The sequence below is a fragment of the Microplitis mediator genome, chromosome 10 (genome assembly GCF_029852145.1).
Source record: "Microplitis mediator isolate UGA2020A chromosome 10, iyMicMedi2.1, whole genome shotgun sequence".
Classification (NCBI taxonomy): Eukaryota; Metazoa; Arthropoda; class Insecta; order Hymenoptera; family Braconidae; genus Microplitis; species Microplitis mediator.
Genome location: NC_079978.1, coordinates 6,601,411 through 6,614,872, shown reverse-complemented (window position 1 = coordinate 6,614,872; position 13,462 = coordinate 6,601,411). Strand labels below are relative to the sequence as shown.

Below are 13,462 nucleotides of genomic sequence, written 5' to 3'. Positions count from 1 at the left end.
TAAACTTATATTATTTAACTCTTGTCGAGGAACGGAAACAAGAACAAGAGCAAGACCAAAACCGATACCAAGACTTGGCTGTCTTGTCTGGTAGTTGAGGCTCCAGAGCTTCAGGCTTCACCCCTTTACGGTTAATGTATTTACCTGATGTACACACCAAAGATAATGATACTTATGTATCATTAAATTCACTCGCTCATCTTATTTTTTACTTTTTCAGTTAAATCATCCTCTTCATCTAATCGACTATCTTTTTTAATAAGCACCGGTTAAATTGGAGTTTAATGTACTCCCAGTGGAATCCATTAAGAACCAAAACAATAAGGATTACAATTTTTATGTATTATATATTTTATATATATATATAAACACACACAGGTATATGCTTGTGTGTATATGTATGAGTGGAGTATAGTATAGCGGTGGGGGAATAGAGTGGCGGCGAATACCGGTTAGTATACACGTCAAAACCGTCGTTGGTTTAAACATTGTCTATAGCACCAGGCTCGCGCCCTGGACCACCCAAGTTACTAAGATTGCACACACGGAAGTTAAACCACTCCCTCTCTATATCCACGCGCTTCGCAGACATTCATTTGGGCGCGCACTTGAATGTGTGTACCTGGATATCAACATATAGGTGTATATAAACATATATATATGGATATATATGTATACATGTATGCAGCCACTCCGATCGAAGCAGTTCATATATTATTAAATATTTAAAATGCACGATAATAAAATAAGAATGTCGATAGTTATGCGAGCTTGTTAATCTGTTATTTCATTACGCAATAAATAATTTTAGCGAGTTACGACAAATGTATTTGAACTCTTGATTGATAATTTAATTACCGATAAATGATGTGCTATTTATGTATTGCCAGTTAAAAGCACGTTTGTTTATTCTGGACACAGTTTCATGTGTTATTTATCTAGCGCACAGGATGCGGGAGAGACGGGAGAGCCGGGATTCCGCGGACAGAAAATACATTGACGAAATTTATTTATTATGGGATAAACAAACAGGATAAATTAATATATGACTTAAGTTTTAAGTTGTTTGTTGAATGAATGAATTGGTGAATGAATGAATGAATGAAATAAAAACATCAGACGTTTGCGATGTTATTCGCTGTAGCTAATGTACATTACGAATTGTGATTGTGAAGTAAATCACACGTACATGCTCGTGTATTGAAATACCATCTAGTACTCTGTATCATACATATACATATATATGTATATACTATATATGTATGTAGATGTATATAGTTAGTTAGACGCGTTGGGTGGTCCTCAAACATCGCCGTGGGCGGTCTCGGATATTCACTAACACCATTTTGTGTGTGATATTAATCGGAGAATTTTTTTTATTTTCCATCCGTGGTAAACAGTGTTGATAGCGAGTTTGAATTTTACACTCCACTCTATTCGAAAATTATTGTGTCAGAGCAAAGTCGTTTCTTTGCTCCGAAATTTTTTTCTCCTATTTTTTACTTTTATTTATCGGTTTTAATTTTCAGACAAACGTAAATACATAATTAATCATTATCAGTCTTCGTGGCACCAGCATCTTCACAAGAATTTATTCGAGATGATGGATTTCCGGTGAAAATTTACATTCCTGTAATTTATCTAACGCCGAACAGACAATATAATAAAAAATAATAATTATTATTTATTTTATATATTCATAATTGATTGCCACTATATTTTATCATCTTCCTGTTCATCATGATGTAAGTAGCGGCATCAATATTAAAGAACCGGCGTTTTCGCGACCGCGACCACGACCGCGACTCTATACATATAAATATAGTTTATATAGAGATTCAAATTGTTATTAGTTCCAACTTGGACAGTATATAAGCCGCATCGTCATCTGGGTAATCCTCGTATGCGATTACTTTCTCTCTCTCATCAGCTCTCATGTGCGCTAGTGTTAGTGCTCCTGTCTTATCATTACGATCAGGGTTTAAGTTGTGTGCAGAGGACAGTGCCGTAGATTATTTTTATCCGCGCCACCTCGTACCTAAATCCTGCTCCAAATTGTTTTTTCAACTCATCATTCCGTCAACGAGTTTTCCGATGAATGACATAAAGTTCTTGACACCTGTTGCAAAAAAATCTCCATGAGATTATTCAAAAATAACGTAAATTGCAGTGAATTAATTAAGAAGATATTTTACTTAAGGATACGATCCTGACTGTGACGCACAACCGACGACGACACGTTTCACCCAAGTATCCGAGAGAGCCCGCAGATCCCCGGGGTAAGTGGGCGAGGGAGATGACGAGAGAGGAAAGTAAACCTGGTGGGGAGTAAATATCAACTATGGCTGGCGCTGAAAGCCGTGTTGGAGTTGGAGTGAGCCAGAGCCAGCCTACACGACTACGAAAGAAATGTAGCAGCGAGCAACAGCTCCAGAGAGTGCCAGAGAGCTTCCTTCAGTACCAACTTTGACGGCTAAGCGCGCAAGTCGTGTGCAGGTTATCCACGCGCTAACACACATCTGATTACTATTTTTTAAATTATTTACTCACAAGTTACGTGTTTACTTTTTATTTAAATCGCTCTGTTTAAAAATACGCGGTTTTATTTTTTTTTAAATCACCAGTAATAATAATAAAAATAATAATAATATTAATATTGATATTAGCAACAAGTATAAGTACAAGTACAAGTACAGTGTGTATTAAATACAGAAAGTGAGAAAGGCTTACTACAGCCGCACTTAAATATTAACACAGTGCGTCACTTACACACACACACACACACACACACACACACTCACAAAATACCACACAAGCACTAGCTCGATTTTTCTCTTTTCTCGCCGCTTCCTTTTATTCTTTTTGTGAGAGCTGCAGCAGCAGCATCAGCGGCTTACCGAGCTCTGATTCTCCAAAAAACAAATCAAGTGAATTTAAATAAAATTTAAAAAAACGCGGGTAAATTCAAAACCCGTGAATCAAACCAACGAGTGTGCAAGTGTGTGAAAAAATATAAACAAGTGAAAATAAGTGAATTACAAGTGTAATTTAAAAAATATATAATTTCCAGATAAAAAAGAAAAATTTTTACTGCTCGTGCAGTCCAATTATTATATCAAAAGCGGTCGATGTGGAGGTTTGAAAAATACCAGCGACCACGACGATTAAAATTGGATACCAAGAACACGAGTGTGTGCGGACACGTGGTGTACTATCGCCGATACGTGATAGTATAGAGGGTGAAAATACAGTTAATAATTTAAAAGTGAAAATTCGTGGGAGCGAGCAGCAGATGCATGACAGATCATGGTCTCTGAGACAGAACCTACAGGGATCCTAGCGGGACGCCCTATTGGTGCTAGTGCTAGTGCTAGTACTTGTAATAATAATTCTAATAGTAATAATAATCATAATAATAATAATAATTACAATAACCAACCAGGAAATTCGCATCCGCAAAATGACATTAGGAAAGATAATAATGCCAATAAAAGATCCCTCGAGTCATACGACCTCGACGAGAGGCATATGTCCAATATTTACATCAGGCCGAGCTGGACAGATGCTGCCATTGCCCTGGATCAAGTCGAAAAGGTGTGTGAAATATTCTAGCCTGACTCTGCATTATTATTAAATACCATACATAATATCTATACATTTATTAAATGCGAGTCATTTTCAGCGGCTTTTTTAAAATAATTTTGAAACTTTAATACCTTAAAACTAACAAATGAAAACTTTAACTTTGTAGACTGAACTGTACACTCTTTAAAATGCTAATTTGAAACTGAGCATTGCACGGAATTATTTTTTTTCGTCCGAGTGACTTCTTCTTCTTATTCATCTTCTTTAAGTACTTGATCTCAATACTGGTAACTACTTTTATTCGCTGGCTGGACCTTCAGCGAGTCTGGAGATTTCGAGCTAAAATTTATTTAAGTCAGAAAAAATATGATAAATAAATAAAAATTGTTAATTATTACTTTTTTTTTTTAGAGAAAAAAAATTTGAAGTATTGAATTGAACAGACGGGCCAATACTTGAGTAATAGTCTGAAAGTTAATCGTCTTAAAATTCTCTCCCACATGTTTTATCGTTTTTTAGTGACTATTATATTATTATTCACGGTCCTTTCTCTTTTTCTATCGCTATAATACGTAAATCTGTCGAAATCGCAATCGTAAATGGCAACAAATCAAAAAATACGATAATAATAATAATGAAAAAAAAAAGGAAAAATAAATGGTCCGTGACGAGTCGAACATTCGATCGGTATAACAACAAAAAAGTTTTTTAAAATCTAACCAGTGTAAAAGTATAGAGTATATGTGTACTGTAGTATAGCGCAGTGTGAACGATTGGTTAGTCGCGCGCGTCACATACCGAAGGACGTCGGTCGGGCAATGGTCCCTTTTAGACTAGACCCACATACACACAACGGCTTTTCTCAGAAATTTCCGCTTGGGAGGTAAAACGGAAAAGCGCCGCCGACCTCCGCCCACTTGACTTTCGTTCAATTTCGACGAATTCCCAACAATATGTTATTTATTTTCCCCATTATTATTATTACCCCAGTACAGCTTGAGACCAAAAAAAAATTCCATCCTTAGCTCCGAAACTTGAAGTCTCCATCAATAATAAAATCATTATCGATCAACCATAAAAATCAATGCTCTATCGATAAATTCAAAACCGATCAAAGAAAAATCTCATATTTTACTTGCATCATTACATAGTTTTAATTCGCGTTTGGCTGATTTGCATTTGAAAATTACACGGTTCGCAGGCCTTGCAAGTTGGTATCTATACCAACATACAGAGCAGTGGAACTGCCCGGGGGTTTCCTGGGCGGTGAAGGCTACGGGGGCTGACACCACTGATGGATATAAAATTACTCGCATGGCTATATACATAAGCTAATCACGTAAGTCTATTGGAAAAATATTGGAGCTCTGTGTACCCCGGCATTACTGTGCATTAGCATTATACATCATGCCCGCGATCATTTTATTATTACATTATTTATCATCTGTAATTCCATATGCATATTTATTTTTCCTACTATTAAAAACAATTTCGCCCCGCGCTTTTTCTTCCTGCACTCCCTATCATAATTATTCCATCAGCTGTCAACTTTGTTTTCTCTGCTATTACTAATTTTTTTCTTCTCCTTCTTCTTCATCATCTGTTGATCTCAGTATTAATCAACATTAACATTAATCAATTACCGATATTTTAAAGCTAGTGCAATGACGCGGAAGAATAATTTCTCTTTATGTTCGTCTTTCTCTCTCTCTGGTATTTTTTTACTTTTTTTCTTATTCTCAAACAGAAAAGATAAGCGTATTGTTGCGGGTGGTCCAAGAGCCACATTGTCAGAATCAGAGAACCACCACCGGCGGTGACCAGCCGGCAGGTAGTGGTGCAACGTTGCCGCTCGCAATGTTGCGCTCGGTCCCTCGTGCTCGTTTATGTGAAGAAAATTTTATTTTATTTCATTTTATATTTTCATTTTTTCATTTTAAATTTTAAATACTCTGCTTATTTATTTTTCCTACCACTACCATAAATTTATTGCTTGCATCTACCAAAGAATGACCACATTTGTTTTCATTATTTCCCGGTCTACTTTTAAATTTAACGCATGTGCTGATTTAAATGAACTGTTATCTATGTATACATATGCTTACATGCTCATATGTATATTTATATTTATATATATATATATATATATATATATATATATATATATATATATATATATGTGTGTGTGTTGCTGTCAACTTTCGCTCACGCTCAGGTTTGTTCGACAGGGCAAGGCAGGCGGTCAGAGGTCATCACTGTGGTTCCGAGCGAAGTTTCAAGAGCATTTGGGTGAAATAGCAGACTTTCTCCAGAGAAACGCTGGCAAGGTACTCTTTGTTTCTATCCTTATCCTTGGGACCTTCAGCATTGCTCTAAAATCCGTGAAAACCCGAAACAAAGTGGAATATTTGTGGGTCGAAGGTAAATATCAAATAATACATCAGTTACTTACACACCCCGACCTTTTTTCCCAGCTCTCTCATAATTCAAACCCCGAACTACCCTCGTTACAGTTAAGTATTTTTTTTATTCTAACAATCTTTACCGCTTTCGTTTGTCGGCACGGAAATCAAAGTTTAGGTATATTTTAAGAAAAAATAAAAAAGAAACCGCACTCTTGTGTACATATATTATGTTGACTTTAAATGAGTAAAAATATAAAATGTAGTAGAGACAGAGAATAAGAAGAAGTACAAGTTAAAGACGAAGACGAAGCTTGTAGAGGTGGTAGAAAAAGAAGGCAACAAGGCAGTCGAACTGTATATGGGTTGTAAGAACCCGCGGCGGCTGCTGCTTATAGACATTTTCATTTAGATCCTGTCCCCTCCCCCTCTGTCTCTCTGTCTCTCATAGCATGCCTTCCGGCTCGGGCAGGAAAAGAGTAAGAGAGAAACTTAAATCAAGGGAGAAGAGTATGTACACTGTATATATATTATATAAATATATATGTATATAATACACACATACAGAGAGAGAGAGAGAGAGAGAAAGAGAGTGCGAGAGACCTACCACCAGGAATCTGTTGTTGTTATTGTTGTTGTTGTTGTTACTGCACCAAACCGGTGATGGTGGAAGGTCTTATTAAACAGGGGATCTCATCTCACGTGTACGTATGTCCAGCATCTACCTCCCGAGTCACGAGATTCGATCAATAAATGACATAAATATTTAGTTAATTGTCGAGTATTTTATGGACGTAATGAGAGTAGCGTTATGATGACTGCAGAGAGGGTTCTAGCAGCATCTCGATGCTGGCTGTGTGTATGGTATGATGATGAGCACCGTCGCCGCCGCCACAAGATGGGATGGGGTCCGTGTGCCGTTCCACGCAGTGAATGGTCGCCATGGGTGGCCCGCATCGCCTCAGTCTTTCTCTTTTTCTTCCTCTATCTCCCTCTTTCAGTTTCCTCGTGTAGTGTGCAGACACGTTTATTTGTATATATATACATATATATGTGACTGTATAAGCGCGTGTACGTTACCTAGTCAGTTGAGTGAGTCTCTGCTGTTGATGATGCTGCCGGGGCTACGATAGGTGCTGCGTGCTACGAGTGCCTATACAACTGAAACTTAACCCCGGCGACGAGCAAGACCAAGACGACCAGAAAGAGTCTCGACTCTTTTTCCATCTCACCCGCTCTCTCTTATTTTTTCGTATCCCTCTCAGTCTTTTACATTATGCGTGTCTACGCGCCTCAAACGGTATTTGTCTCTCATCCTTGAAAATTAGTTGTATCATTACGTTGATTATTTTCTTACTTGACGTCTCATTTAACCAATAAAAATTGAGCAATCCAACACTCCATTTCCATATTCATATTTTACCTTTTATTCATTTTTTCATTTTAAAAACTCATTATGCTTAATTGATTTTATTATACCTATTTAAAATACCTTTTTTAATTGGATGTAGATATAGATTGATACATATACATGTGTATATACATACATATATATATATATTTATAAATTACTTGTAGAGCTGATATTCGAGTAATGATACTAGAAGACCATTTATCAATTCCCTGCCAGTGGGGAATTTTTCTGAAACTATTTTTTTTAGAGGCCTAGGTTCCGCTTTGTATTTTAAAAGAACTCATGTAGGGATAATTGGATAAATCATTTCTTAGTACTTCATCACATATTAGTGTATATATACAAATTTATCTACTGTATTATATTGTAGGTCCTCTGTTTTACAATACTGTAATAAATAATAATTTTTTGTTATTATTAATGCGCTTTGCAGAAGGCGGAACTCTTGAAGAAGAGCTTAACTACGCGGCAGAATGGCTCGGAGAGTCGACCCTGCAGTCGCATCAGCTGATCATTTCGATGCCAAAAAATACCGGCGCAAATGTATTGAATCCGCAAGCATTAAAGGAACATTTAGATATTATTTCAGAGGCCATGCAAGTCACCGTCGAGCTCTTTGAAACGTAAGCACTTAATTTTATGCACATTAGTTTTTTTTTACCATTTATTTTAAATAATAAAACACGTGTTTTATCATTTTATTTCATTACAGAACGTGGAGTCTCAGAGATATATGCGTTAGAATGACGATACCGGACTTCGAAACTTTTAACGCCGAGCAGGTACTGCCGCATGCTAATTATATATTTTTAAAAGTTAATTAACGTGTATAATAATTTATGTATAATTTGATAACTAACAATGAATTTAAATCAACAGATTTTTGAAAAAATTATCCCGTGTAACGTCATGTCCCCGCTCGAGTGCTTTTGGGAAGGAAATAAACTCATGGGTCCAGAACCTTATGTTAAAATTCCGTAAGTATAAAAAAAGTGATAAAAAAAAGCACCGAGACCAATAAAAATAAATACGGACAATATTAAATTATTTGTATTTTATTTTATGTATAGATATCTTCCAGACCACAGTCATAGTTGGGCGAAACTGGATCCTTTGAAAATAGTTGAGTACATAAAAAATACAAATGAATCGATGATATCCCAGTTTCCGTTTCACATACTTGAAGAGTACATGGAAAGGACCGGAATAACGCATGGGTTTCAAAGAAAACCGTGCCTAGAGCCGATGAATCCTCACTGCCCTGAAACGGCGCCTAATAAAAACTCACGACGACCACCAGACGTAGGGGGAGAATTAACTGGTGGCTGTCATGGGTTCGCGACTAAATTTATGCACTGGCCTGAGGGCTTGTTGATTGGCGGTGCTAAACGCAACAGAACTGGACACTTGACCTACGCTGCTGCATTGCAAACTGTTATACAGTTACTGTCTGAGCATGAGCTCTATGATTCATTCGCCGAAGACTACAGGACTCATCACATCGCATGGTCTCCAGAGAAAGCTTCCCAAGTGCTGGAATCGTGGCAACGTAATTTTGTAAATAAAGTTAAACAATTACAGCAGCAGTCTCGTTACCACAACAATGAATCTCTTTTGCAATATGACTCATATGCATTCAGTACCATCACAATGAATGACATAATTGGTAAACACAGCACGATGTCATTAAAAAACATCGGCATTGGATGCGGGCTCGTGGTCAGTATATCATTACTTTATTATTAAATTCTTTATTAATGTAATTATTAATTATTTGTTTAATTTACAGATTTCTTACACATGTATTGTACTCTTCCGTTGGCGAAATCCAATGTTCTCCCAAGCGGGGATGGGAATTGCTGCTGTGATACTTGTATGTGCAACAATAGTAGCCGGACTTGGGTTCTGCGCTCTTCTAGGAGTGCCTTTCAACGTAATTACCACTCAAGTATTACCCTTTCTCCTGGTGGGTCTTGGTTGTCATGACACTTTTCTAATAACCCATGCAGATGCAAGTGACTCGTGTAATGTATTAGTAGAATGCAGCGAAGAATCAAGACCACTAGCAATACCGTGTGGCACAGTACTAATGAGTGATTCTGATCGTACAAATATGATTGCCAAGCGAATTGGACTCTCAGTATTACTAAAAGGAATGTGCACAGCATCGGGATTAGGATCTGCGACGATACTCCCCATTCCTGCTTTAAGATCATTTTCGTTAAAAGCGGCAATTCTTTCAATACTTATTACTTGTGCGTTGGTCGTCGTGTTTCCGGCAATGCTGAGTCTCGATCTGCGTAGAAGAAAAAACGGCAGAATGGATCTACTGTGCTGCTGTTTTTTGACATCAACGACCGCTGCACATATCAATAGAAGGGGAACTCCCATGATATTAGATAGTAGGGCAGTTAATATTAGAAATGTGACGGCAAATAATAGAAGAATGCATCGTGCTGACTGTAAGTTTGCCGAACAGAATGAATTGTGCATTGAAAATGGTGAAGGTGACAGCAATAATGCTAACAGAAACAATCGCAAAGACGGTGCAGATGCAAAGGAACAGGATGATGAACCAATTTTACAGCACCAGCACTACTGTCACCATCATCAGTATGGCGACAGAATAGTTTGCTGCAGAAACCCGCAAAAAGACTGTCTGTCAGAGAGATTCACATTTAGAAGATTTGCTTACTTTTATTACGGTCCATTTATCACTCGGCCTCTTACTAAAATACTTGGTATGATACTATTTGCTATTATTCTTATCGGCAGTGTACTGCAGGGAATAAATATTGAAGATGGATTGGAATTGGGTGATTTGGTACCGCAACAATCAAAGGAACACATTTTCCTCGAGGCTCAATCAAAACATTACGGTTTCTACAACATGTTTGCGGTAACTAAGAGTGACTTTAATTATCCAAATAACCAAAAACTTTTGTACGACTATCACTATGCATTCACTCGCATAAAAAATGTTGTCAAGACAGACGACGGTAAATTACCTCAGTTCTGGCTGAGTCTGTTTCGGGATTGGCTCAAAGGATTACAGGTGGCATTTGACAGAGACTACAAAGACGGATGTATAACACAAGAAGGATGGCATAAAAATGCCAGTGATCATGGAATACTTGCTTACAAATTGCTTGTACAAACAGGCCAAGTTGATAATCCGGTTGAAAAGCAATTGGTAACTCAGGTACGACTCGTTGACGCGGATGGTATAATTAATCCACGTGCTTTTTATAATTATTTGAGCGCGTGGTATACAAATGACGCATTGACATACGGTGCGTCTCAGGCAAGCTTACGACCTAAACCGACAGAATGGGTTTTTCTTAAAGACGCAGATCTGATAATAAAAAAAAGTCCAGCAATCGCTTACGCGCAAATGCCATTCTATCTTCATCGGCTTAATTCAACGTCAGAGATAACTGAGTTGATAAGAAATGTTCGCCAGTTGTGCAACAAGTTTGGAGAACTTGGTTTACCTAATTTTCCATATGGTATTCCCTTTATTTTCTGGGAACAGTACATGAATTTACGTCAGTGGTTAATGGTAGCGCTTGCTACCGCTATAGGTTCCAATGTTTTAATTAACGGGGTTCTTTTGTTGAATGTATGGGCCGCACTGTTAGTCGGAATATCACAGGCAGGAATTGTTTTACAATTATTTGGAGTGATGGGGCTAATTGGCATGAAACTGAATGCAATATCAGCGGTATTACTTGTCATAAGTGTTGGTATATCAGTCCACTTTACTGCTGACATCTGTTTGAGTTTTGTGACTTGCGTTGGAAGCAGCAGAGACCGACGAGTACAATTAGCATTAGAACACATGCTCGGTCCGGTAATTCATGGTGCTGTAGTTACATTTTTACCGATCTTAATGCTCGCGTACTCGGACTTTGAATTTATAGTGCGGTACTTTTTCCCCGTGCTATCTTCTCTCATTGGCATCGGTGTTGTAAACGGTGTGTTCTTCTTCCCGATTCTCTTGTCACTGATCGGACCTTCCTCGGAAATAACACCGCCAAAAGCACATCCAGATCGCATTGCAACACCAACTCCGCCCGCTTCGCCAGAAGTAACACGACGCAAAAGACACCACTACCGAGTTCCAATTCCACCAGAAGGACCACCACGAAGGCCGCATAAAATTGACAATAACTCCTCGAGACACTTACACCAATTACACGCTGAGCCCTCGCTTACCACCATCACCGAGGAGCCCAATTCTTGGCATAGTACTCAAGAGTCTTGTATTATTGTCCAGCCGGAAGTCAAAGTAGAGACGACATCAACATGCAGCAATCAGGTAAATATTTGTTTCTATAAAAAATCAACTAGAATTTTTTATAACAAATTATTTATTTATATCATTTTTTTTATGTTTATTCAGAATTGCAACGGTGGAGGCGGAAATGGTGGAGTGTCTGATAACAATCAAACATCACCAGTACTTACATCAACTCCTCATATAATAACAACAACAAAAGTAACTGCTACAGCAAATATCAAAGTTCAAGTCCATACTCCAATGAGCGGTGAGTGTCCATTGGATTAATATTTAAATAATTAATTAATTAAAAATATCAGCAATAATTGAATGAAATGTGATTTTCTTGTGCAGGTGGAATGGTAGACCGCAGCGACAAATGTCGTCATTCATCTTCACCGCCATCAGGATCAAGCTCACAAAAAAAATCCTGTTGCAACAGTAGCAGTAGTACTAATAGTACTAACAGTAGTAAAAGCAGTAACTGTAGAATTACTAATATCAATGAAAAAGTATATAATACTAATCATTGTAACAATTAAACTACCACTTTGCTTGCAACAAGCATTTTATACAACAAAAACAACAAAAATAAGTAATTATAGATAAATATAAATATTAATAACGAAAAAAAGATAAAGATAAAATATTTTTAATAATAATACAGTAGCTGATATACGAGCAATAATTAATATCACGCGAGCTCAGCACTTAGTGCGGTATTAATTAATAAAAACGTGATATTAATTATTGCTTTGATATTGCGTTTGTAGCGGCGGCGATAATCCACACAAGGCTGACTAGAATTTATTATTAAATAATAGAGAAATGTGTATTATATAGCATGTATTTTTTAATTGATTAATTAACTGATAAACTATTTTATTATTACTATTATTATAATTATTTTAATTACTACTGATAATATGTATTTGGTAATTGTGCATAAGTCTCTTATTATTAATTATAATTTGTACATAAGAATGATTATTTTACAAATGAATGGAACGAAAACGTCATGAATGAACGTAACATTAATAAGAGTTGTGTAATTTTGTTACCAATACAATTGCGTGGAAGCGACTATATTAGTCTTACATTCGGTTAATAAGTTCTGGGTGTGAGGCATCCAAATTGTCGATTACTTTTTAATCAATTATATGTATGAGGAACATTATTTTATGCTCATATCAAGTGTGCATGTGTGCGATTCATCAGTAATATATTATATTATACTATCGTAATAATATTATTATTATTATTACTATTATTTTATTATTAAAATAATTGATATGTATAATTCGTAAACGAAAAACAAATTATTTATTATTTATTTTTAAATATTTTCCTCAATATATGAATTGTACGATTCGTGATAATTTGTATAAAAAATAAAAAATATTTAAAAAAATGCTAACGTAATTTAATAATTTCTTAACGAAGACTCCTGAGTTAATTATGTCAATTGTGTAAAAAATATTGTAATATACTTTTTTTTTTGTAACAGTTTATGTATTTTTATGCAATTATATGAATATTCTTGATATTCTATTAAACTTTTAATTTTTGGTTTTCTCCCAAGTATCACACTTGGGGGATGTGCAGAAATTTACGCGGGAAGAGAAAGATGTAACTTCTAGGGGCGTGTTCACACAAACACGAGAATGATAATTATTTATCCCGATGATTAGTAAGTGGAAAGTCACGAGGTTTAATTAAAACTAGAAGAGCGAAAGAATACCTGATACTACGACAACCATCGCGGGTTTTTGAACGCAT

At 36.5% G+C, this 13,462-nt stretch overlaps 1 protein-coding gene across 3 annotated transcripts; it reads left to right on the top strand.

The window, feature by feature from the left end:
- Window positions 1-1,935: 1,935 nt before the first annotated feature.
- LOC130676168 (protein patched) lies at window positions 1,936-13,081 on the top strand. 3 transcript variants are annotated; one of them, XM_057482198.1, is made up of 11 exons: window positions 3,482-3,594; window positions 3,752-3,872; window positions 4,787-4,924; window positions 5,814-6,006; window positions 7,835-8,024; window positions 8,114-8,183; window positions 8,281-8,378; window positions 8,472-9,120; window positions 9,191-11,722; window positions 11,807-11,951; window positions 12,038-13,080. In XM_057482198.1, the coding sequence occupies exons 5-11, from the start codon at window positions 7,921-7,923 to the stop codon at window positions 12,223-12,225; spliced, it is 3,786 nt and encodes a 1,261-aa protein (XP_057338181.1). In that variant the 5' UTR covers window positions 3,482-3,594; window positions 3,752-3,872; window positions 4,787-4,924; window positions 5,814-6,006; window positions 7,835-7,920; the 3' UTR covers window positions 12,226-13,080. The 3 variants fall into 3 exon arrangements, with proteins under 3 accessions (XP_057338180.1, XP_057338182.1, XP_057338181.1); XM_057482199.1 differs by lacking the exon at window positions 3,752-3,872 and having other exon boundaries at window positions 3,465-3,594; XM_057482197.1 differs by lacking the exons at window positions 3,752-3,872; window positions 4,787-4,924 and having other exon boundaries at window positions 1,936-3,594; window positions 12,038-13,081.
- The last annotated feature ends 381 nt before the right edge of the window (window positions 13,082-13,462 follow it).

Excerpts from the sequence above, each read along its gene's own strand:
- LOC130676168 (XM_057482197.1), top strand. The coding sequence starts at position 3,307 with ATGGTCTCTGAGACAGAACCTACAGGGATCCTAGCGGGACGCCCTATT. Across the intron at positions 6,007-7,834 it reads GGAATATTTGTGGGTCGAAG|AAGGCGGAACTCTTGAAGAA; the intron begins GTAAATATCAAA and ends TGCGCTTTGCAG. Across the intron at positions 11,952-12,037 it reads AGTCCATACTCCAATGAGCG|GTGGAATGGTAGACCGCAGC; the intron begins GTGAGTGTCCAT and ends TTTCTTGTGCAG.